The sequence below is a fragment of the Strigops habroptila genome, chromosome 6, assembly GCF_004027225.2.
Source record: "Strigops habroptila isolate Jane chromosome 6, bStrHab1.2.pri, whole genome shotgun sequence".
NCBI lineage: Eukaryota > Metazoa > Chordata > Aves > Psittaciformes > Psittacidae > Strigops > Strigops habroptila.
The window spans coordinates 33,058,540-33,081,419 of NC_044282.2; the positions used below are offsets into that span (position 1 = coordinate 33,058,540).

At 38.1% G+C, this 22,880-nt stretch overlaps 1 protein-coding gene across 1 annotated transcript in view; it reads left to right on the top strand.

The window, feature by feature from the left end:
• The window catches only part of LMBRD1 (LMBR1 domain containing 1), an 83,813-nt gene that overhangs the window by 51,130 nt on the left and 9,803 nt on the right, over window positions 1–22,880 (top strand). The window contains exons 10-14 of the mRNA XM_030489484.1: window positions 7,608–7,672; window positions 8,433–8,535; window positions 9,657–9,761; window positions 11,055–11,204; window positions 17,213–17,288. Coding sequence (XP_030345344.1) covers window positions 7,608–7,672; window positions 8,433–8,535; window positions 9,657–9,761; window positions 11,055–11,204; window positions 17,213–17,288 — 499 coding nt within the window. The remainder of the gene's footprint in view (window positions 1–7,607; window positions 7,673–8,432; window positions 8,536–9,656; window positions 9,762–11,054; window positions 11,205–17,212; window positions 17,289–22,880) is intronic.

Below are 22,880 nucleotides of genomic sequence, written 5' to 3' on the forward strand. Positions count from 1 at the left end.
TGCTTTGTGTTTAGGAAGGTCAGGTTTATGGGAGTTGCAGACTCTTACTGGGATTGACAGCAGAATAACATGTTCAGGAATAGCACTTAATCTTGGAGGTACAGTGTTAATTTAGTGTCTATTCGGACTTCTATAATCATATTGTGTTTGCATAATGTCCTCCTATATTCTTGTTTTAGTTATTTTGTTTCTGCTGGGTATCTATTAGCATGTGATTTGCTGTTAAACAAAGCCAAATCTTTTCTCTGAAGAATAAGCTTTTTTTGACATGGAATAAAGTAAATTTTGAGAACAATTGTTTTACTCAGAGGTAAATAAAACTGAGATGAAGCTGGTTATTTTTCAATTTAGTCAAAAACAACACATGCAGAAGATCCCAAGGAAATGAGTAATGGTCAGCATGGGGTTGTCAAGTGATCAAGTGATATCAAACTGTCTAACTTCCTACAAAATGTAAGCTTTCCTGTAGATGTCAAATCTACCTTTTCTCTCTTCTGTGTTATGGTTTCTCACACTTTCATCTGACACTCAACAGCAAGAGAAATGTGGTACACTCTAGGGATAGGTATAAAAGCTGTTTAGGGAAAAAACCTAAACAACTCCAGAGCACATAATTATGTTCGTTCAGTATGTGAACAAGCGTACAGGTTGTGAAATATGGAAGCCTAGTCAACAATGGTAAGTTGGGACTACTGAATCAGTTTCTCAAGAGCTGCTTCAAAACAGTTGTGAACCAACTGAAGAGATGCCGAAGGTGAGTAATATAAGAAAATAAAGACTCAGTCTTGAAGATTGAGACCTATGTGTATAGAGCATGCTCATGGGGCTTAGCTTAAGTAGGGATTCAAAGGCATTGGTGCATTTATGCAGGCTACTACAGAGAACAGTATTCTCTTGGTAAATAGAGTGGTATACTTGAACTCTAGCAAGGGAGAGAGAAACTGTTCTCCTGTCTAATCTTAAGGATAATAAGGGCTTTGTATAGATTGGTCAGTCTCTCTGCCTGCTGTTGAAGACCCTCATTTTTTAGATGGGCTTTTGATTCACACACACCCCTGAGCCCTGAGAGCTGAAGCTGGGGAACTATAGGCAGTTGCTTGAATAACAGCTATGCTGGCATTGTTAGTGCAGACTGGAGGTGCTGTCAGGAGTTGGTTTAATTGCCTCAGAGAGGTGGCATGGCTAAACTGACCGGCTTTCTTACTGCATTTGCAGCTGCATCTTCAACATCAGGGAGGTTGGCAGCATGAAAAACTAGAGGTGTGGATATTTCATGTCCGAAGTTTGCATAGTGATAACTTAATACCAAGTGTTTTGCTTCATCTAACAATAGCTTTTAACCCATGTTTGCCAGGTTACCTGAAACTTCCTGTAAAGGTCATGCAACAGTGTGGTGGATTGACTTGGCTGGCTATCAGATGCCAACCCAGATGCTCTCTTGCTCCCCATCAACAGGACGGGGGAAGAAATAAGATGGAAAAATATGTGGACTGAGACAGACATGGCAATCACCAGTTACTGTCATGAGCAAAACAGAGTTGAGGAAAATTGTCAATTACCATTGATTTGAATGGTCAAAACCAAAGACCATTTAAAACACCTTCCTTCCCCCTCACCCACTGTTTCTCAGGTTCAACTTTACTCATTTAGTCCTGAGTCTGGAGTGGCACAGTGGGGATGTGGAATAAGGAGTCGCCATCAGTTCATAACACTTTCGATGTTGCTTCCTTCTCATACTTTGTCACTGTTCCAGCATTGGTCTAGTTCATGGGCTGTAGTTCCTGTCAAAAGAACCTGCTTCAGCATGCAGGATCTCTAAGCTGCAGCTTCCTTCAGAAAATATCTACTTGTTCTGGTGTGGGGTCCTCTAAAGGCTGAGTGTGATTATCTGCTCCAGCATGGTCCTCTTGAACAGGCTAGGGAGGGATGTCTACTCCATTGCCTGGAGCAGCACCACCTTCTCTGAGGTTGGTATCTACAGGGCTGTTTCTCTCTATTTCTTCTTCCTCCTCTCTACTGTCTGTATTTTCTTGTTTCTTACCTACGTTTTTCCAGAGGGATCACCAGCTTGACTGCTGAGCTCAGCTTTGGCCAGCAGTGGGTCAGCTGGAGCCAACTGGAAATGGCTGTGTCCAGGACAGGGCAGCCTCTGGCCTTTCGTCAGAGAGGACACCCCTACAGCCCCTTTGCTGCCAAAACCTTGTCATGTAAACCCCAATACAAATAGTGTTTCCCATGAGGAATCTAACTTTGCTTCTTAGCCAGTATAACTGTTAAATAATGTGCCACCAGTTTTCTTTACCCTGGTAATGGATACCAGCCCTGAAAGGATGACTGCTTCTTTACGTTTTGGGTGTGGCATCAGTGTTAGTTCATAGGGATAGCTGTCCTAGGCATTCACAGTTCACAGTTTCTCTTTTTTTCTTGGTATGCAAGTGCCACTGTAGGAGACAGTTGGGCAGTATTCTCATGGCTTCTTGGAGGGGAGAAAATTAACCATTTCTGGAAGTTAATTTGAGGTGTTTAAAAGTAGTATTGTATAAATTTGTGGGTCATGGGGTTATTTCTGCTCAGACTAAATGAAGTCATAAATCCCAGGATTATCTCAGCAGCACACGTTATCCATCAATGAAACAACGTAGCCTGATAGAGATCTGGGAGCAGGGATAGGAGGCAAAGAGGTCTCTGAGTAACTTAAGGATAATGCAGGGATCAGGGGCACGTTTAGGAAGTTGAAGGGACGTACCAGAGAAAATGATCTAAGCAGAACATGAATAGTGTAAGAAAAGACTTAGCAGTTTGTGATTTGATTATGTGCGGTAGTAGTGGAAAAAATATACAAATCAATTGATTAAGTCTAAATTATTTGGCTTGACTTCAAAAATGAAATGCAATTCTGTGACCTAGAAGTAGTATGCTTTCATTTTTACTCCTGAGAAATGCCTGTATTGACGTTTTTGTCTTGGTTTTTGCTTAGCCATGTCTTTTATTACTACATGTTCAAATCTAAAACAAAGCTGTAAGTAAACTTATTCTTGCTATTATCTGCTTTAACTGCTTCCTTATCTGACTGTGTAGGGGCTTTCTATTAAGATGCTTAAGGAACTCAGTTCAGGCAGCAGTTGTAAGTTGTATTAGTAGGTCTTATTTCAACTCATTGTTTTTGTAATATCTGCAGTCTTGCATAAAAAGGTTCAGTGGATTTTGGCAGTTATTCATATGCATACTAGCTTGTACAACAGATTGTAGATTAGAAGAGCCAAGCAGACACTTAGAGGTCATCAAAGTGATGTAAGTGCAAGGCAGCATCTCTGAAACCTGTTCTGTGGCAAATGATTGAATACAGGTATGTGTTGTAGCTGAGGGATAAGAGGAAGCGGCCTGGCAGTGGATCAGTTGAAACTGATTGTAGTGGAGAAGCTTACATAGCATGAGGTATGGTTGCATTGAGATCCTGCTTTCAGAAGGACTAGGGAGTAGGAAATAAGGTTGTCTTTCATTAGAAGTTAGACTTACCTTAATATCGATCAAGGGTTGCTTGCTTTGTTTGGTTTTTGTGTTGGGTTGGTTTTTTTTTTTTCCCCATGATGGCCTTACTAAATTCCTGTGTGTTGTTTGGCTGAGACCCAGTCTTTTTCTTTTCACCTGTTCTAGTATAAAAGCTTTTTAGCATCAGTTGACAAATAGTCCTGCTGTGAGAACAGGAGGTTTTGATTAAGTGCTGTCCTTTGCTCTGAAGTTGAATATGTACTCCTGTTCTCAGGGGCTTGGATTCCTTCTCATTTATGCTGTGACACAAGCAAAATGATTTTGTAAATTTTCATGGCTAAGTGTATTTAGAATCTTTGAAGATATTCTAGTTGGTTCAAAGCTAGCAAACAGCATACAGTAGTGTTCAATAAGGTTGTCAATGACAGATATGTCCTTTACTATAGGTGCCAAGTAAAAGGCAACAGTGAGTGCTGCAGCTCCTGCTGCATTGTTTTTCTAGCCCATCTTAAATTTTATGTGGCAGGGGAAGGAAATGAATTACTTATTCTTTTGTTTATCCAGATACCAAATGATACCCAACTGGAGATATGCTTTTAATTTTAGTTGGGTTGGTACCACTTGATGAGGCTCAATTGGACTGTCTAAGCTGGAAGCTCAACTACTAGTCTGAGTGTTGGTATTCTCTTAATTGTAGGCCAAGTGCTGGTTAATAGACTAGGAATGAGGAGTTGATTGGTTTGCAGTCCGTTGAGGTATGAGGAAAATCTAGGCAGGAACACAAGAATCCCTTCTGTGAAAGGGGATCTTTGTCAACTGATGCTTTGAAATTGTGTAAATGTAGGTTGATGTCAGTTACAAATCACTTATGGTTCAGTAGTCTTAATAGCTTTGTGAAAATACAGGATGAACTAAGGTAGACTGATGGCCTTTAATATTAGACTTTTCAATCTTATATTTAATAGGGCTGGAGTTTATGTTGAAATGGGAAAAGGGGTCTTTTTCAACTACTTAACTAGTTCTGAGAGTGTTATGCATCACTGTGGAAGATAGACATATTCCAGAGATACAGATACCTCTCTACTGCTGTAGTTGGCAAAAGTTAATGAAGTAATGCGAACTTCAGACTCTTTGTCTTAATTGTTTTCAAACATCTGTTTCCTGTACAGCTAATACCTAGTGGGATTTTGCTGTGGAGAGGTAAAATCATAGTACACTTAAATATGTAGGATTGTGTGAGTTAATACTTACCTTGATATTAATCTCTAAATCAGTACCTAATAAGGCCTACGGTATTTGAGCTGTTTTATAAACAATGTTCTAGTATTGTTTGAGTTTGCAGATAGCTTATCTTCAGAATTTAATGAACAATAATAGCATTGTAACACTGAATATCTTTAATGAGCAGTTGTAGCAAAATTTTTAACCTTTTCAAGATGGCTGTGTGCCAAGTTTTAAGGTTAATAAAAAAAATTTAAACCATAAAACTCCCCCATTCATGTGGAAGACCATGCATTGTGTTCCTGCATATAGACTTATTTCCAAATTCTATCTAGATTGTCTCAGGTCTGGCAATCTGGAAATATTATTGTCTTGGGAAATTCAGCATGCTTATCAGAGCATATTCTGTGATGACAGTTTATAGGAAAGTACAGTGAACCTGTTGGAGGTCTAACTGAATGAATTTGCTATCTGGGCTCACTTTTGTGTACCATCCCCTAACACCCCCCACCAAAGAAACGAGGGAGAACACCTGTGAGGGAGAACACCTGTGAGGGAGAACACCTGTGAGGGAGAACACCTGTGAGGGAGAACACCTGTGAGGGAGAACACCTGTGAGGGAGAACACCTGTGAGGGAGAACACCTGTGAGGGAGAACACCTGTGAGGGAGAACACCTGTGAGGGAGAACACCTGTGAGGGAGAACACCTGTGAGGGAGAACACCTGTGAGGGAGAACACCTGTGAGGGAGAACACCTGTGAGGGAGAACACCTGTGAGGGAGAACACCTGTGAGGGAGAACACCTGTGAGGGAGAACACCTGTGAGGGAGAACACCTGTGAGGGAGAACACCTGTGAGGGAGAACACCTGTGAGGGAGAACACCTGTGAGGGAGAACACCTGTGAGGGAGAACACCTGTGAGGGAGAACACCTGTGAGGGAGAACACCTGTGAGGGAGAACACCTGTGAGGGAGAACACCTGTGAGGGAGAACACCTGCCAAAGAAATGAAGAATGAGTTCCTGAACTAGCTTTGTAGCCCAGGAAGAACCATGGGAGCTGTTCTTGTAGAGGACAGCTTGGAGAATGAAGTCCCTGGCTTGAGTGCTCTGTTTGGACATAATAAAAACGCTTTCCTGTTTTTAATTAAGATCCTAAAGAACAACCTTATTTCTCCAAATCTACTTCATTGAGTCCATTTGTAAAAGAACTGAAAGAAATGAAGCCACCTTTGAGAGAAGGTGGCTTCTTCGTCTAAAGATTGAAAATGAGAAGGAAATGGAGAAAACAATGTAGACATATCAGAATACTACTTTCAGTTCTCTAAACTTACTGCTAATTTGCTTGAATTTTTCCTATTTAGAATAAACTTATTGTACTGTGATTATATTCAGGGACTAAACCATCTAGCTTTTTCAGCTGTTTGCTTATTTTAATCTATCCCTTTTTGTTGTGGTTTAACCCCAGCTGAAACAAGAACATCCTTAAGACCTGAAAAATCCATCTTAACTGATGTGGAACCCATCTTAAGTGATGTGGTTGGCTTACAAAATCTTCATTTACTCCTGGTAAACTTATTTTAGAGTTTTGTATGCCACTTGTCTTAGCCGAGAGATTCTGTTCTTATTTTGTACATCAGGCAGTTCTGTAATAGTGTGCAGAAGCTTGCAAAGGAAGCCTGCTATTGCTGATTTTAAAAGCAATAGCAGTATCTGATTTAATTACAGTGGTCCTTAAAAATTTTTATCTGTACTTATCTATACTTATGACTTACTGGCTAAATAATTGCAGCTGTTCTACTCGTTTCTGTTTCAAATTACTGAATAGGATATGCACTCTAAAGGAAGATTGTGGGGCAAATGACTCGCCTTGTGCAACTAAAGGGGTATGGAAGCTCTTCTAGAACCTTCTCCAGAAGAGAGAGGCTTTAGGCAGTTCTGATGTAGTCATAGTAATCTCATCTTAATCACTTGTGGATAGATAGTGTTTTAGAATAACAATAGCACTTACCTGGATTTCCTTGAAACTCCAGTATTTTTCCTACTACCTGAGTATTTATAAACATTTTTTCTTCTAGTCCATTCCCAAGTCTTTACTTCTAAGTTAAATTTTTAGGTGAGTTAAACCTTTGAGTCAAAATACTTTGTCAACTTGATGATTTCTATAACTTGTATCTTGAAAAGTGCTTTGAAATACTCAATACTGCTGATTAACCAAGAAGACTTGCAAGCAGAAGAAAGAAAGGTAGACCTAGTATTTGGGCTTGGTTACCTGAATTTTACAGTACTCATTCCAAGTGATTTGGTCATTGAGTGTTTCTGAGTAGGATTGCAGAAGGGAGCTCTCACTTGGAAAAGGTGAAGTTAAGCTGTGCATAGGTTCCCTTGTGTTGGAAGGTGAACACACAGGTGTGGTGACCAAGGGAAACACACTCTGATTTCCCTTAGTTAAACCTAGATGCATGCATATAGTTAAGGTTTTCCATATGACGTGGCAAGTACAGGTTGTGCATTCTGCTGAATGCTGTATTCATTTAATATAACATCTCATCTGTGTTCTTAGTTCCACTTTTCATCTACAGCTAGATTCTGTATGGCACTATTGCACATGATGTACTGTAATGCTTGATTCTGAGCTTAGTGTATCCACCTGGTGGAGAGGTGGTTCTCATCTTAGATGATCAACTCTTTAAATGTTTGATATAAACTCTGTTTAACAAAGTAAACATTTTATTAGTGCTTCTCTCAAGTGTTTACCAAAAAGTAACTGTTTCAAATGAGTCTAAGCTCTGAGGTGGTCCAAGATCATTAGTTCTTTATTGAAGCTTAGATAACTCTTCACTTCTTGTGCCAACTGCAAGCACTTTCAGTTAAATTGTAATAAATCTTTACTTTTAGATTGTGTGGGGAGTATTCTTCATCATCGTGGCACTGCTCTTCACTGTCTCTCTGTTCTTGTCAAAGTAAGTAATTTCACTATTTTTTCTTAACCACTTAAACTAAATGGTTTCTGTTCACACGTCAAAATCAGAGGTGGTTTGCTTCAAAAGTCAGCCCACTTCTTTTCTATGTTACGTTTTTTTAACTAGAGCTGAATTTCTCTATAGTATATATTACACTGAGCAAAATGTACTAAAACAGATTCATGGTTCAGCTTGATTGACTGTATGCTCCTAGAAGCAGTTCTGATCCAGCAGAAAAATTAAGCGTAGTTTTTAAAGAAGTTTAATTCAGACTACAGAAGTACTCTGACTGCTTGAATGAATCTTAATGCATGTAGGTACTTCTTGGGCTGGGTAATAGGTGCTTAAATTCTTGCATTAAATGACATGTATAATCCATTATGATGTGCATTACATTGTAATTGTTTCATGGTGTTGAAATCAATATAGCTAGCTGCAGATCTGATGAATTTCAATGAAGATTGACACTATCATAGGTCTCAAATGTTGGCATTTTTAATTTTGCAGACTGGGCAAATAAGCCCTGTGACCCAAACTAGGGAAAAACTAAAATGCCAAGGAGATGCAGAAATCGATATACCTTTTCACAGGACAAGTGCAATGAGTGTGGTAAAACAAACCATGTGTCTATGTAGATACGAAAAAGCTGTCAGTCTCTGAGCTTATTTCAGCTTCATTTTGAGCTGCCCTTTAAAATCAAACTGAAGACAAAGCTCTAGGAGAACCATAGTACTTACAGAGTTTTTCTTGATTACTGCAGTTTGGACAAAGCTCTGCATTCAGCTGGCTTCGACTCAGGATTTATAATTTTAGGAACTAATCTGACCAATCCACTGAATATGATGTTACCTGTTCTTCAAACGGTAGGTAAAAAAACGGGCGATATACATATGTATGGATGCTTCTCTCTGTTTTCTGGTAAGCTGTCAAAGCCAAACTACACTGTTCCCCAAGTAATTCACTAAAATAAAAAAAGTCCAGATATGTGTTCTGTAAAATCAAACAACCTCATTGTTAACAATCTATTAGGTACTGATACGAAAATCTTGATTTGCCGGAGGAAGGTGCTGCTTGAAACAAATTCTCATTTGATGAGAACATAGAGGCAATGAAGAATGACATCACTTGTAGTTATCATGTACAGAATAAAAGCAACTTTCTCCAATGCCCTACCTTACATTCTAGTTGGTGTACTTGGTAGTTTATCCCCCTTAAGTGAAGTAAATGCACTTTTTCACTTTCTAATATATTTATTGCACCTTGAAAGATATATTACACTCTGCCTTTGTGTATATTATAGTAATGCTTTAGTTTTTGGAAAAAAACCCTACGTAAGAACAACTGTCTGTTAACTTCAGTAGGGTTGGAAGGCAACAAGGCCACATAGGAATTTGGCAATCTGTTGTGGGTAAGCCAAGAAAAACAAAAGCCATAATGTAAACTACTGCTTTAATCTCCTCTAGTAGATTTCTTTCCATATTCTTGTTTTAATGGGTTGGCACGATGCATTCCCTCCCCATGGTTTCCAAAACTATTGAACCCCTAAGCTTGCAGTTTATTCAGAAAAGTAATGTTCAGCAGTGGTATTATCTCAAGCTATTATTAAAGTAAATCTAAAATTAAGTTTTGTATGCACATATGTTCAGAAACATTTAAAAAGAGAATGCCTGTATGGTCCTAAAATGACTGTTGCCACTGTGGACTTATTTAAATGTACTCTCAAGAATGGAGTTAAGTATTTATTGTCCTAAAAATGTATAACACTATGAAAATAAGGCAAGTTTTAAATGAAGAAAAATGCTCAGTTGCTTCCCCAAACTTATTGTATAAGCTATATTAGCTTTATTTGGAGCCAGCTCTGTAAAACTTAAGTGAAAGGTCTTCTACTACTTCAGATGCTATGTAGAAACTACTTATTTAGCTTTAAGTGGGGGAAGAACTTGTTTTCTTGTGTTTTTAACTGCTTGTGTTATTCTTGTTTTAGGTTTTCCCTTTGGATTATATTCTTATTACAACTATTGTTATGTACTTTATCTTCACTTCAATGGCAGGGATTCGAAATATGGGTATATGGTTCTTCTGGATAAGGGTAAATAGGACTGAAGAGTTTAGTTTATAATAATCAGTAAGATGTTTAACAAATATGTGATATTGAATATATTTAATAAGTAATCATTATTTATGTACTACTTCATAATGCTATTTGCAACATCCAGTATTTGTCTGTATACCTCAAGTATTAGAAGGCTGTTGTACAATTTTCACTGCTTTCAGAAGGTGCTCTGTTTGAGATGAAAACTGATGTGTTGTTTCGACAAGCAGTACAGTCAGCTCAAGCGTTTAATCAGTGGCACTTTGGCTTCTAACTTTTCTAAATTGCAGTATATAAGAATCTTATAGCTTTAAGTATTAGTGAATTTTATGGTCAAAATCTGAAATACGCATACAGTCAGTAGTGCTCGCCTTGCTTTTTAGGTGGCAGGGAAGTTTAGCTTGATTAGAGGTATAACAGTACAGTGATGATATTGCATGGTAGGGGGGTTGGGCCTAGATGATCTGAAGGTCCTTTCCAATCCTAACCATTCTATGATTCTATGATATCTAAATATGCTGCAAGTAATACGTAACTATTTGAAAAAACAGCTTTATATCCAACAGTATGCTATTCATGCCTGTGATGCTTAGTTAAATATTTCCCTGCTTCTGTTCCTACTTTCCCTTTAATGCTGCCATCCTTTCATTTGCTGACACCCCAAAATTGTGAGCAGTGACCCCCAGTCCTTGCAAGGGCTGTTGGTTTTGGTCTTCCATCATTTACCCTTCAGCCGCCAGCCTCTTTACCCTAATATGATACTCAGGTTGAGGCTTTGGGATTACAGAATAGTGGTATCTAGAAGGTAACAACAAGGGGTTATATTGTTCCCTGCAGTGTAAAGTGGAAAAGATAGCAGCATATGGTATACAAGTTTTTCTCAGGGCCTGGGAATTCTCTCTCATAACTCCTGTTTCTAGATCTGATTGGAGGTATGTTGATAGACAACACCTCACCATGACCAAAGGATGTAATATTCTCTGACAAAGCAAGGCACAATTTATCAGTGATAGGCAACACTATTTAAATCTTGCTACTAACTGCTGGTGTATAAATGTTCTGGGTCATTATTATGAACAATGTGGTTAAATTTTTGAGATTTAGGTAAATGTGCCTGGAAACCTGCTTTGACTTACTGGAATTAAGTTGCCAGAGGGTAATTTTAGCAGCCTCCCACTTCTCAGTAGAATTAGAGCTGTTACTTGAATTAAACAGGTTTTTAAATGATTGGGGGGAGAAGGAGGAAGAGAAATCTTTCATTATGTTAATATTTGTGTTTTCTGGTTTTAGCTTTATAAAATCAGACGAGGAAAAACTCGACCTCAAGCTCTCTTGTTTCTCTGTATGATACTTCTGTTGATAGTTCTTCATACAAGTTACATGATCTACAGTCTTGCCCCTCAATATGTAATGTATGGAAGCCAAAAATACCTGGTACAGGTGAGATGTGATACTTCTTTTTAAAAAAAAAAAAAATTAAAAAATTACCTTCTGTGTCAAATGTTCTGCTTACAGCAACTTTTAAAGCTAGACCCATTCTCAGTTTTGAAGACTCCTTTGTAGCCAGTTTTTTTTGACTACTAGTAGGTCTCTTGATAATACTCAGACCAGAAACTGGTTGTACTGTATGTTACATAACTTAATTTCTAGATCATTTTCAGACAGCATAAAACTGAGTATTGCTTTACTTCTTTTGATAAGACAGCTGAATGCTTAGAGCAAAAGGGTTGCAAGAAGAAATTGAAGGAACCTGATCAATTTGTTGAGTGGATATGGAAGAATTGTCACTGCAGGAAGTGAAGCATCCAATAAATGCTACTTTCCTGCTGTCTTTGTATCTAAATTGTTTGGTAATGGAAGGTTGGTCATCCTGATACCAATCCAAGCACTGCAGGACTTGAAAATTTGATGTTTAGAAAGTTTAATGCATTTTTATTTGATTTTATGCTAGATACAACTAATGCAAAATAAACTTGCTTAGACATCTATACATTTGCTCAATTTGTCAGAATCTGCATAGTAACAGCAAGAAACTGAGCTGAGAATCAGTTTAGGAAAGCGGCTTGCTTCTGTGCTGAGTTTACATAGAACTCCTGTCATGATTACTTACTGTGTATGTAGTCTAGAACATCATATTACTGATTTAGATATAGCTGTGAACTCAAGTCCCTGCAAAACCCAGTTTGTTGTCTGTTGGGAGTCTTTTATATTGTAGGGTGGCTGTATATCTGTAATTACGGTGCAGAACCATCACAGGTGAAAGGGTGGGAAGGACAATTTCATTGAAGATCTTACCAAGCTAGTCTCTAAGCCTTTCAGACCTAAGAATCTTTCATGATAAAACTTGCAGAGAAAATGGAATATTGAAGAGAAATACAAATAATAAAGGCTGTAGCTAGCAGTTTTGTTTGTTATGAATCAAATGACGATGTCTCAGTAAGTGCAGAAGGACCGGGACTTAAACAGCTAACATACAGTGTTTGTTACAACGAATAATATCTGAACATAGATATATAGTTTGTAATCAAAAGGGTCAAGAGAATGAAATGAAAAGGGTCAAAGGAACACAGCAGTAAGGAGGCTCTTATGGCATTCAAACGGCTATTGAAACGCAATCCTAGTCAGTGCTGCTAGAAGGAATAACTGGAATGGTTGAGTAGAGTTACAATGTTTCATTTAAAGGATTAAAGAAATGTTAAGATCAAGGTAGCCATCCTGGGTCTTTAGCTTCTTGTGTCCCATTTCAAAGGGCTGTGTTTAAAGTGCATCAAATAACTTGGGTAGAAACTAGTTTTATTGTTAAAATAACATGAGGCTTAAAGAGTGTGCTGGTAAATCACACCTGGACTTCTCTGGCCTACCAAGTAAATACAAGGGTTTCAGACAACATCCTCTAAGAATCTTTCAGAATGTACCAGTCGTTTTGTGTGTCTGGCTACCCTGATAACTGGATGTTAAATTTATGTATTTTGAAATGAGGAGAGATGGTGGCTGGGAATGAAGAGGAGGGACAGATTTTTCTGTGGATGTTAGTGATGAAGAGGTTCTTAAGAGTTATGAATCAGTTATTGTGGAACTGAGAAGGGATCAAGAACATACACAGGAACTGGGCAAATGAAATACATTTTGTGCATATGGCAAGCTTCCTGATAATGCACCAGTTTGCTTGGACAGTCTAGATGTTCATTGCTCACACACACCACAGTCAATTTCATCATTTAAAGTAACACCATTGGTAACCAACACTGTATAAAACCAAACAATAAATCAGCAATATTCCAAGTTGACACAGTGGATGAGCGGGCTGCTAAACGTGTCAGAATCTGGTGGCTCACAGAAAGACAGTGTGTAAAAGCAGCGCTTCTCCCTTTTCTTTACAGTAATTCCCAATGTAGTAACCTATCAAACTAATTTGTTACCAAAATCTATAGTGATGCATTAGACAAGTTAGAATTCTGTTTGAATCTTGCACTGTTTCCTTTAGGGACTGTTACTCTTGGCAAGACCTTTTTACTTTGAAGTGCTGTAGACTTCTGGCAACTGAGTATGTAGAAAAATGGACTTCTTGGAATGCCATTAATGTTAGATAGACCTGGGCTTCTTGCTTTATTTAAGTCTTTGACCATTAGGGTGTTCAAAGCATGTGTGCTCAGTTAATCAAAAGTGTCTTCAGCTATTATGTCTTTAGAAATTTTTTGGAAGTTTCTCTTGGATACAGTACCCTTACTGAAGCCCTTGTACAGGGCTTTGGTCAGCTTGCATAGCTCTTCAAACACTGAGGAACACTTGGCTTCATCTCTTAAGACAACCTTTGTAACATCTGCTGAACAGCCATGAGTCTGTTTATAGACTTTCACAAAGGTGAAGATTTCTGTCCAATGCAGACCTTCTCAGTTTTGTAGCAAAAACATGACTTTGCCCATACTTGAAGTGTAATTGCGGTTTCTGTTCAACAAGGCCAAGTTTTATTTTCCATTTGTCTGAAAGACCACAGCTTGCTGATGTTTCTACCTAGTGGACCTGTAAGACTTGACTGGCCCAGACAGGAAATAGAACTGGCAGTAGGTGACACTGATACTCTTCTCCAGCTGACGGCTAGAACAGCAGCAGTCTCTTTCCTTCCTCAGCCTTCACAAATTTGTAGGAGTGGAGCTAAATTGCAGGACACTGAGTATCTTCATTGTCGTAATCAGGAATCCAGAAGTATTGCTTAGATGGCTAAGTACGCATACAAATCTCATAGATCCTGAACATAAACAGGAACAAAGTAGATACGTTGTAACCTAACCCTCTATACTTGTTACATGCTAGATTGCCATTTTCTGAAGTGTCCAAAATGTGTTGGCTCTTGAAGCACACACACTGGGCTACTGTACTTGGTTTTGTCTTCTTGCCCTTAAGGCATCCTGCTTTCAGCTTTGGACCAGATGTAGCATCTGGAACACTAGAGTATTTTATTCTGACAATACTTTCACTAAAAACGTCAGAGACTTTAAGTGGTCTACTGCATAATGTTAGGTAAATTATTTTGAGGAATTGTTCTATAGACACATCTCTGCTGTCACACATCTTTTCCATGTCCAGTCGTTTTCTCTGCACCCTGTGGGGCAAAAGGGACTTTACCTCAAGTTTATGTATGCTAATATAAAAGTGCTGAGATGACAGCGTTAAAGGCAAAGTTCTCATACATCTTCTGGAAAATTGGCACAACTTGGGTGCCCTTGAAGTATCTGGATACTAATGCACAAAGCAGGAGTTAGAAGTTTGCATGCAGTTGCAGGTCTACAGGTCAGAAATGCAGTGAAATAGTTTGCACAGCCAGAGTGCTGCCGTGGCTAGGTGTGGGCCCTAAGAGCAGCAGGCTGGGATGGCCAAGAGGGAGAGTTGACCTTTACGTGAGAGAGCAGTGGGAATGCATGGAGTTTTGCCTTGGGGTGGGTAAGCCAGCTAGGTGCTTACAGGTTAGGATTAGAGGGCAGATCATCATGGGTGATATTGTCTGCTGAGGAAATAGCAATTAACTTCATGTTCACAGTTCCTGGTCCTCATAGAAGGCTTGAGCCATTCAGGTATCTACTGTGAAACTAATGCAGTTGAGTACAAGCAATCCAGGAGTCATCTGAAGTGTACTGATGACAACTTCATGATGTGGGCAACTGAGCTGAAATAGGGAGATGTTGTTTTGGACCTGGTGCTGAAAACAAGGAAAGAGTGATTGAGGGCAGTCTTGGCTGTAGTGAGCATGAAGTGGTGAAAGTTCAGAATCCTGAGAGAACAGGGCAAACAGTAGGATCACAACCCTGGACTCAGTAGATTTTGGCCTGTTCAGGCCTGCTTGAAGTTCTAGCATGTAGAAACCAATTCTGGTTTCTACATGCTAGAAGGTAGAAAGGTGCTGGCAAAGGTGTAATTAATTTTTTTATTTTTTAATTTTTTTCTTAGTTTCTTTCACTGGCTGAAGTCATACTGAGCTCTTGCTGAGTCTTACCATAAATATTGTTAGGTTTTAGTTAATCCTTGAATATAAGCAGTAACTTCCAGCTTCTTTTCTGTGTGTTAGCTTTGTGTAATAGTTCTGTAGTTTGCTTTGTGTATTACTATCTCTATAAAGAATATATTAAAGAATCTGTATTATTACTATATTAAAGAATCTCAAATTTGCATGTTAGAAATTCTGGCTACATAAAAATGAAATGGTGTTCAACTGATAGAGATTACCATTCCTCTTAGCATGGCAAATGTGGCCCTTAATTTTTTATTAGGAAGGGTTAATACTATGAAATACTTTACTTTATATCTCTGGTTTGGAATACATGGTTGGTTTTGGGGTTGGTTTTTTTCATGTCTGCTTTGTGAGAAGGTGGAAATATATCAGTGAATGCTTACAAGGTTTTGTCTTGTATAGGAGAAAAGAAGGGATTGCTAGGGAAAGAGAGGATGGGTTTATGACTTTAAGGTACACTCCAGTGCCTTCAGCTTGTGAAAAGCATTTAGAGTTGAATCCAGGTATGTCAGAAGTCTTAAATTACAGGAGTGTTCATGGAGACAAGAATGACACTAGACCTGCAAAAAAGCATAGATGTTATCAAAGGAAACCCACAGGTCTAGCTATTGTTGCATGTCATATTTTCAATTCTTACTATGTAAAAAGCAAAGTGAATAAAAATAAAATGAAATTTTGAAATAGGAAGATTGATCTGTGCTTTTTGTATCCCCTCCCCATACAGTGTATAATGCTGTTCTTTTGAAAGAAGCACTTTTTATGACTGAGCAATATAAGCTGCAGTGGTGACAGCCAGCTGGAATGCATCCTGGAGATGGGCCACTGCTGAATGTTCACTGAATAATTGAAATTTCATGTATTCTGTTCTTACCCTATTTTTCAATCTACTCATTGTTCTTGTACTGTTGGTTCCACTTTAGTTCCTGATTTCTGTACCTAATTGTACTCCTTTTGGACCAATTTTTTCTAAGGCAGTAGTGATCTCCATGCTTCCATGTGTTTGCATGAATCGAAACTAACTGCTCATACGGACTGCTGCTTTTTAGGTTAGATGTGGTTGTTTCTCTTGAATGTTTAGATTTAAAGCTGAGTTTACTTAATACTGAAACTTTCTCAAGTTGGCAGATAAATGCTTTTTATGTATCAGCTGGTGCTGATTTCTGGTAGGTTTTAAGGGACATTGTTTCTTCAGCCTGAAGAAGAAACGGTGTTGACCCTTAGTGATTTCCTTAGAGGGCTTCCTGTTTAGGAAATCATGAGGGTGAAAGTAAATATAGTAGATATAAGACCCTTTGAAGTGAATTACTCTCTGAAGAAATTGGTGAGTACAAAGGATTTGCATTGAACTCTACTAAAATTATTCACTGGTTATTCAGAAGTAAATGTGGTATATAAAAAGTTTGAGTAGTCTCTGAAAGGGTTGGGTTTTCAAAGGTTTGAGACATTTAAACAGGAGTATTTGGGTTTTCAATAGTTCACTTGAGCATAATTTGTCTTCTTCCACTCTGGCTATCTAAGAATATCAGATACTATCATCTGCCTCTTAGAACAGAAGATTGCTATATTGGGTATCATTATGCAAGCTTAACACTTCCATGATGTCTTCAGCACCAAAGTTGAATTCCAGATTCATTTTATGCACAGCAAAAAGAGGTTTAATTTGAGATGAAGCTTTTATTTTTCATGAGTCTTCAAAAAGAACACAAGCTATTATTTTTTCTAAATGAAAGCATACTTAGAAATGTTCATGTTGTACCACTTACAGCTTACTTTGCATATGCTGTTCAAAAATAGTCTTAATCCTTTTGAATATTGTAAGAGGTTTGTTAAAGCCTTTTTCATAAAATTAATAATTTATGGGGAGATGTTTGTTTCGTGGACTATTACTGTGTATGAAGAACATTGCTGGTAGGCTAGTGCATTAATTTTCCCGTATTTATAACAGAGTAATAAGACAATTGATGTCCAGCCAAGGAATGTGACATTTGTGTCTAAAGACTGTGATGCAGATGCACCTGAAGGTAAGATAAATTCATTTATTTTATTTCCTATGTGATATGTGCATGATCAGCTGTAATAAGTGACTCAATCTCTTCATGGCTTTGTTTGCTTCAGTCTAATATGAAGTTTTGATCTATAGCTATGTCCAGAAAACAGCTTGCTTACAACTTTATTCATTTGAAGAAATGGGTTTTTTTAGTAGAAACCACGTGTAAAAATGCCTTTCACTTGACTTTAAAATCTCCTATTTGCTTTTACCTGTATGTAGAAGACCTTAAAAATGAACCCTAGCCAGGGAACAGTTTAATATCTGAAGTGTTAATTTGGTGTGTATGTTTATCAAACAAACAGTCAGAAGTAATTTTGCAGTGTACTCAGGAAAACCAAGATCTGAACCTCTCAGTGCAACCTGTCAGATTAGAAAACTTCGATTCTTGTTACGATGTAAATATGGGCTGTTCTATGAGCAACAATATCAGTGGAACCAGACAGCTTGGGCTGATTTCCTGTAGTCCTCTTAAGTTATCATTCCCTATGACATCTCATATAACTCATGCTCATCTGTGGTATTAAACACCCATTTTGACCAGCTATTTGGGCAGAAGATGGTTTGTGGAAATTCTGGAGCTATGAGTAGCAGGCAGATGGATAATTGTGAAGCTTTTCTTGACTCTCCATCTATGCAGGCCTTACTGTGGTGTTTTGGTTTTTTTTTTTTTGTTTTGTTTGTTTGGTTTTTTTGGGGTTTGTTTTTTTTGGTGGGTTTTTTTTTTTTTTTTTTTTTTGAGAATGGTAATATTTTATTTAGGATTTATACCTCTATGAAACTTAGTTAAAGCTGGATTTGTTTTTTTAGAAAGTTACCTTTCCCTTTCCCTCTGCATAGAAACACTTTTTGCACAGTTGCCATTAGCACTAGCCATTGCAATCCTGATACTGCTGTTTAAGGTCACCATCAATTCTATTGACTGCTTTGGTCTCTTGTTTAAAAAAATTGATCTTAGCAAAAGATTTATGGCCTTCAAAACGGACCATATTTTTTCAGGCTAAAGCTCTCAATTGTTCTCATTCCGGCAAACTTTCAACTCCTCTGAAGGAGCTGGAAAGAAGAGTTAAATTATGTTTGCCTTTATATACTTACAAAAGTCTTGCAAGTGTTTGTTAATTGCTGGGAAAGATAAGATGAGAATACAGGACAACTGTTTATTATCAGTATTCTGTAACTACTGAATTCTGACTTTGCTTCTAGAAGCTCTTAGTAGCTCCTCAGGTTTTCTTCCTACTTGTGTTACTGGAAAAGATAGTATTTCATTTTTAATAATTTTTGTACTAGTGGAGATAACCTGACCGTTAGTTCTTTCTTTCCCAGTCTATCAGGCTATGGTCTCTTTTGCAAGGTGGTTCCCTTGTATTTAAACTCATCTTCATATTTATTTTGTAGGTGTTCATATAGTTTCCCAAGGGGGATGGATTTTTCTTCTGTCTCTGCCGTACTTCAAATAAGTCATTCATCCACATTTAGTTTTGATGGCTATTTTTAGACTTAATACAGTTTTGAGTGTTGTGGTATTTTGACAAATATAATTGGTCATCATACGTATTTTCTGATTAAAGATAGAAACTCCTCTGCATCAGAGTGTAAAAGAGAAAAATTGTCATCTTTCAAAATGAGATCACTTTGAGCAGGTGGAACAGGTCTTTGCTTCTTGTAGATAGCTTCTTGTCTTAGCTAGTATCTGCTGGGAGAATATACTCGCTGACATTGATAAGCTCATTAGTCTTGACTTTTCAGGGAGAAATTCAAATAGTTTGATTTCCTCAGACTTCGTTGCTTCATAGTAGGAACTGGGATTGGGCTGAAATAAACTTTGCGAACTCCACCTATGCTTGAGTACTTTGAATACTGATGCTTTAGGCTAGTGTTCTGATATGCTGAACACAAGCGTTGGCCTCTATAAATGATGGCTTTGTTTTGTCATCAACACATTAACATGTGTTGATGCACTGGATATCTTTCAGTCATGTTCTCCTTTCTTAAGAGGAAAGAGGTGGAGAAGATACTGATATGCTGTCCCTATACTAGCCTAGTGTAAATACAATATAGATGGATATTTCTTAAGTGGGAGCGTTAATGTGTCAACAGGCTATAGTGGAGTTATGTTAATGCAGATACAGTCAGGCCATTAAAGTGTTTTTGTAAATGAAAGAAAAGTTTCTTTTGTAATCATTAACTTAAAAAAGCATAAGTGAAAACACAATTTTTGTAGAAAGCAGAAATGTAATGCTTGCCTTGGAATACCTGCCACTTTTCATACCTGATAATGAATTCTAATTAGAGGAACTGTTGTAGAACCTACTTCTATGCTCTGTGATCATATAGAATATGTTGACAAGTGAAACTTATTTTGAAGGTGGGAACTAGATTTTAAATGTGGTTGCTCTTGTTTTTAAGGGTAATAGACACAGAGCAAAAATAGATGCAGCTAACTTCAAGTTAAGATAAAGGTTGACCAAGCACTTGCAGTTTTTATTGACTTCTCTGGTACTAGGGTTTTATCGTATGTAAACCAATGAACTGGAACTAAATGCAAATATTGATTTGTCATCTCAGTGCTTTATTTTGTTTTATTTAAACTGAGTTAATTCTAACAGGTGTTTTTCATTAAACATAAACTGACCTTTTAATGGCTCTGCTGATAGATAAGCTTATAGCAATCTGCTCTGATGTATTGAATGCTGAGATGTTGTAGGTGTGATCTCTACTTACTGTAACTACATTTTTTTTTCTTTCTGAGATGGTAGAAGAGACCTGAACTTGTAGCAACTGATAATTTCAAACTTCAGTGGTGTTAGAACTTCAGGCTTTAATGGGCAGTGTTTTCTATGTATTTCAAACCAGTGTTTGGCTTGATGAAAAGGACAGTTATACCTTCTGGAGAAAAATAAGGCAGCTAAAATACAATCTTATAAAAACCACACTCTTTATATACTTAACTGCAAATGCTTATTTGTGGGGTTTTAGCATTATATTGTCTACTTTCATGCAGCGAAGGTTGTGTTGTGAAGTAGGTAGTTTAAGGTTGCTCAAAGAGTGGCCGTCAAAGATAGCAAGAGCAGTTTTAATATGAATTTATAAAAGTGCAACTTAACAGAATTCGATGACAAGGTTCATTCTATTGCTTTTACATGGATAAAGCATACAAAAGGAAGTTGAGGTAAAATTGAGCTAAAAATTATTGATAGAGACATGAGCGAGACTGTCCTGTTGAGTCACGAGGTTTAGAATAGAGCCCTTTGCTCTCTGAACTCCCAAACAAGCCTAGTTGTGGTTGGGTTTAGTCTTAGTCTCTCAGAAGGTTAAGGGAGGCCCTCCCATATTGAATCATGGGGTTCAGAATAGACCCCCTTTTTTTCTAAGCTCCCGATGGAGCCTAAACGTAGCTAGGTCTAGTCCTAGTCTCAGGCTCAGTCAGTGGCTGATACCTAAAGGGTTACAAGTGTATCAATTCACCACAGGTGTGATTTTTACACAGCTTTTACCTAGCAGCAGTCTGTAGATTTGAGGTGGATCTTAACATTTATGAAGTGAGTCAATAGAATTTACTACACTTGCTATAGCAATCTGTACACACATGCGCACATACAGAGTCAAAGACATATCAAGGTATGCCTGTTAAAAATTCCTGAGTTCAGTGAAATATTGATTTCAAATGTCTTGGCTTTTCTCAGTGGGCAAGGGCAGAACATTGAGGAGTGGGGATTCTTTGTCCCAGGCCCCACTGTCAGCTTTTGGCAGTGATTCTCCAGTGATCACAAACTCAAGTGTGTGAGCTCTGAGGGGTGTGCCGCTCAAAGGAAGATGCTGGTCACAGCCCATTGCAGTCCAGGAGAGCTCAAAGGGCCTCACTTAAAACCAGTGTTTATAGGTTCGCAAGATGATTGGCTTTAGTCATTAGTGAATTTTCATCCTGGCCACAACCCAAGTAGGTAATTACTAGAAATGTTTCAAAACTCCAGTAACAATTATGATTCCATTTTGTCTACAATCAAGGGAAGGAATGTTCTGAGGCTGTCAGAGGATGACTGATTATCTCTGTTCTTGCTTCCCACCTTAGCCTAGCTGGGGAACAGGAGTCCCTGGTATGATCAGTGCTTCCCTCCTTAGCCATCTAAGTTTCTGGTATGGTCAAGGGACACTTCACCACCCAGCTTGTCACACAAAGGCCAAGGTCTGATGGGAATTCCTGAGCGGAATTCCTAGAGTAGCCCAGAGGATTGGGCCAGGGGTAGGGTCTGTGCACCTCCATAGCTTGTCCTTATTTACTTCTGGCATGCAGGAGGCAAATCAGCTTTACACTGAATGCCAGAGGCCATAGTAGCATAAGTACATGAAACAGACACAACAGAAGCTAAGAAGTAATAAAGCAGGTTATATCTTATAACTCAAAGTATCGTTTCTTAGTTATATTTAAAAATTTTGCACAAAAGGGTTTGTGTTCCAGTTAACACAGACTTTTCAAAAGCCTTTTGAATGGTCTTTTGGAGCAGCAAATGTAATATATTTGTTATAGGCAAAACAAGCATTAGTTTTCAGTGTTCAATACAGTTGGGCCAAGACCTCAATTTGATCATTGTTTTCAAGGACTAATGGCAGGTCCAAAGTTCAGTTGAGCATAAGGTCAAGCAAAGGAGTTCAATTATGTGATAAAGATTCTTGCAGCTGGACTAATGTGTTGAGAACTTGCTGGACAGATTAATGATATTTCATGTAAATGAGCAATGACTCAGCTGCAAACGTGTATACAAGAATTTTGCAACCTTAATTATGAGATCTGATGCACACTATCTCCCTTCTTCTAGACCAAAAACCCCATGAAATGTGCTTTTTAAGCATCATTCACTTTACATGCATAACACACTATGAATCCCACTTGGATTCTTTTATTTCCTTAATTGGGGAAATGAGCCCTCACCGAGGCCTGCTAAATGCTGAGTACAGTCTCTCTGCTGGTCCTTTTGCAGAGACCTACACTGACTCCGGTTGCATGTAAAGTGGGAAAGAAGAAAAGTTATCTCCATTTTTACGGCTTTGAACTGGGCAGGACTTACTGTGCTGATTAAGATCTGTGCCGCCTTACAGAACTCTCTTGTCAGTTGGAAGTCAACAAGTGCAAGACCTCGAGCTTTATTTTAGCCTGAATAAAGTAGACATTACTCAAGCTGGAAAGGAACCCCAAATATGAACACCAAACCAGGAGCATATTCTTTGTTCTTCGAAGAAATGCAGGAGGTGTGCAAGGTGAAAGCACAAGTTGCTCAGAACCTTCAGTATTAGAAATTTCATGTTAAATATCTTATGACCATAGATTGCCACTTCCAAATGGTTGTTCTAAATGAATTAATTTTAAAAGTTAAATGCTACACAAAAAGCCTAAATGAGACTTTAGTTAGGGACTTTATCAATTTTCGTGTTAGTTTACTGAATGTAACTTAATAGTGTACTTACTAATACTTTACCCTGAATCTCTACTTAGACCTAACACTGAAGTTCCCTATAATCATGAGAACTCAATATAAGTAAGCACAATGGTTCATGTTTGACTGAAGAAAGC